This window comes from Palaemon carinicauda, chromosome 7, assembly GCF_036898095.1.
Source record: "Palaemon carinicauda isolate YSFRI2023 chromosome 7, ASM3689809v2, whole genome shotgun sequence".
Classification (NCBI taxonomy): Eukaryota; Metazoa; Arthropoda; class Malacostraca; order Decapoda; family Palaemonidae; genus Palaemon; species Palaemon carinicauda.
The window spans coordinates 126,814,461-126,816,970 of record NC_090731.1 but is presented as its reverse complement, the minus strand read 5'-3'; the positions used below and the strand labels follow the sequence as shown (position 1 = coordinate 126,816,970).

Below are 2,510 nucleotides of genomic sequence, written 5' to 3'. Positions count from 1 at the left end.
TTGTACTGGATGCATAATCCAAAAGCATGGATTACGAAGATGCTGACCTCCAACTGGTTCCACCAGTGTTTCATCCCAGAAGTCAGTCAATATCTCTTAGAGAAGGGCTTGCCATTCAAGATCCTTCTCCTTATGGATAACACTGGTGGACACGCAACTGACCTGTTGCGTGAGGGCATTCAGGTTGAGTTCCTGCCACCCAACACCACGTCATTAATTCAACCGATAGACCAGCGGGTTATCAGGACGTTCAAGGCCCTCTACACGAAGAATACCTTGGTGTACCTCATTGCGTGTGTGGATGCTGCTCAAGAAGATGAAGATGAAGATTTTAATTTGAAGGCGTACTGGCGGCAGTACACCATAGCCAAGTGCCTGCAGAACATTCAGAAGGCACTGCAAGAAATGAAACCTGCAACCTTGAATGCGAGCTGGAAGAAGTTGTGGCCCCAGATTGTTTACAACGACGAGGGGATTTACTCCGTCTGAAATCCAACACTCTGCAATACGCAAATCTGTGTAGTTGGCTGCGATAATTGGAGGTGACGGGTTTGGCGACATGACGACTGAAGACGTCGACGAGTTGTTGGACTGCCATTCCCAGCTGCTAACTGAGGCAGACCTAGAAGACCTGACGAAATCGGCCAGTGAGGAAGAGAGCGAAACACAGGAAGAGACCCAAGAAAATGTCGAAGAATCGGGCTTAACATTAGAACGGCTTGCCAAGGTCTGCAACCATATAAAGGAGGTGAAAGAAATGTTACAAGAGTGGGACGAGGATATGGTTCGTTCTATGCAATTCTGCAACAAAATCGATGAAGACATGACTCCCTACAGGATGCTCTTAGAGCAAAAAAAAGAGGCAGCTGGCAGCAACTTCCGATCACAATATTCTTCCAGCCTCGCAAAAAAAAGAGCCAGTTCCTCCTGCTAGTACGCCTTCGGAGAAATTGAAGAAGTATCCCAGGAAGAAGTTGAAGAGGTGTCCCAGGAAAAGACACCTCCGTCTGAAGAGACGTAAAATACTATCATTGGCTGCACAGTAGAAGACATCATCAGATTCATCATCATCATTTCTACTGTGCAGCAAATTCATTGCCATCATCATTCAAGTTTTTCTTCACCTTCTTTCGTGGTGAGTACAGTAACAATCTTTATTTTTTTACTTTAATATTCTAACATTTTAATATTTGTGCCTGTTTTAGTTAAGTACTGTATGCATTAAGTTAAAGGGAAGGTTTTAAAAGTCTGAAAAGTATACATGTAACCTATCATATTTTTTTTGTTTGAAATTTACATTTACGTAGGTAAAACAATCTCTCTCTCTCTCTCTCTCTCTCTCTCTCTCTCTCTCTCTCTCTCTCGTAAATTGTTTTCCTGCTTTGCTACGTAGAGTATGTACTGTATGATTTTATATAGATACGGTAAATAATATTTGTAATAACATATTTTCTAAAAGCTTTTACTGTAATATCATTATTTATCACTTTCATCATGCGCATTAAATGCCTTCTTTGTTTACTGAGTGTGGTTGTTTACTGAGCGTACTTTATGACCCCGTCGTTTCAGGCGGCGTCATAAAGAAAAACAGTTTCATTTGGAAGTCCTAAGAAAAATTAAGTAAAACATTGGTAATAACAAAATCAGCATACTGTATAATCAATATAATCGATGCAAAAACTAACCTATTCACAGATGTGTACACTAAATGCTTTTGTATCTTCATTATGATCAGAGAAACGTAAACAAAACATTGGTTGCCATTTTTTATCGTGCTTTTTGGCGTGTTTAGGAAACGCATGATATAAAATCGCCTTTAATATTTGTGCCTGTTTTAGTTTAGGGTACTGTAGTACATGCATTAACTGTTCTGTACATTAAAGGGTAGTTTGTTAACAGTACTACATACAGGGGAAGGTTTTAAAAGTCTGAATATACATGTCACTACTTCGCGGATTTTCACCTATCGCGGTCGGGTCTGGAACCTATCTACTACGATAAACGAGGGTTCACTGTACTGCATGTGTTTCATACACGCTCGTTACCCTGTAACTGTTTTGACTTTTTAACTTATCACACTCTCTTCCTTGCACTGCTAATGGACCATCTTTGCATAGAGGTGTCAGAATTAGATATATGGTATATATCTTTTTAATACTTATAAAGGGTGAACCGCTCTCATTAGTATCTGAATTTTATAATCACTGTACAGAGAGAGAGAGAGAGAGAGAGAGAGAGAGAGAGAGAGAGAGAGAGAGAGAGAGAATAACAACTAAAAAAGTAAACCAGTTATGTATCGCAAATAAATTATCAAAAGATAAAAGTTCAAAAGTCCAAATATGTAAGGAATTAGAGTTTCTATTTGGTTTCTATTGCCTGTCCACTGATGCTTATCTTTGATTTTTTTTTTTTTTTGTGCCAAAAGCAAGTTTTGTTTCTGTCTTTTGTCTCTTCTCCAAGCCATGAGGTGACAGAAATCACTTGAGATATTCTTCTCTCGGCTAATTAAG

The 2,510-nt window shown here is 39.3% G+C and overlaps 1 protein-coding gene across 1 annotated transcript in view; it reads left to right on the top strand.

Moving 5' to 3' along the window:
* Window positions 1–559: 559 nt before the first annotated feature.
* The window catches only part of LOC137644527 (uncharacterized), a 25,445-nt gene continuing 23,494 nt past the window's right edge, over window positions 560–2,510 (top strand). The window contains exon 1 of the mRNA XM_068377494.1: window positions 560–647. Within this exon, the coding sequence (XP_068233595.1) occupies window positions 560–647 (88 nt within the window). The remainder of the gene's footprint in view (window positions 648–2,510) is intronic.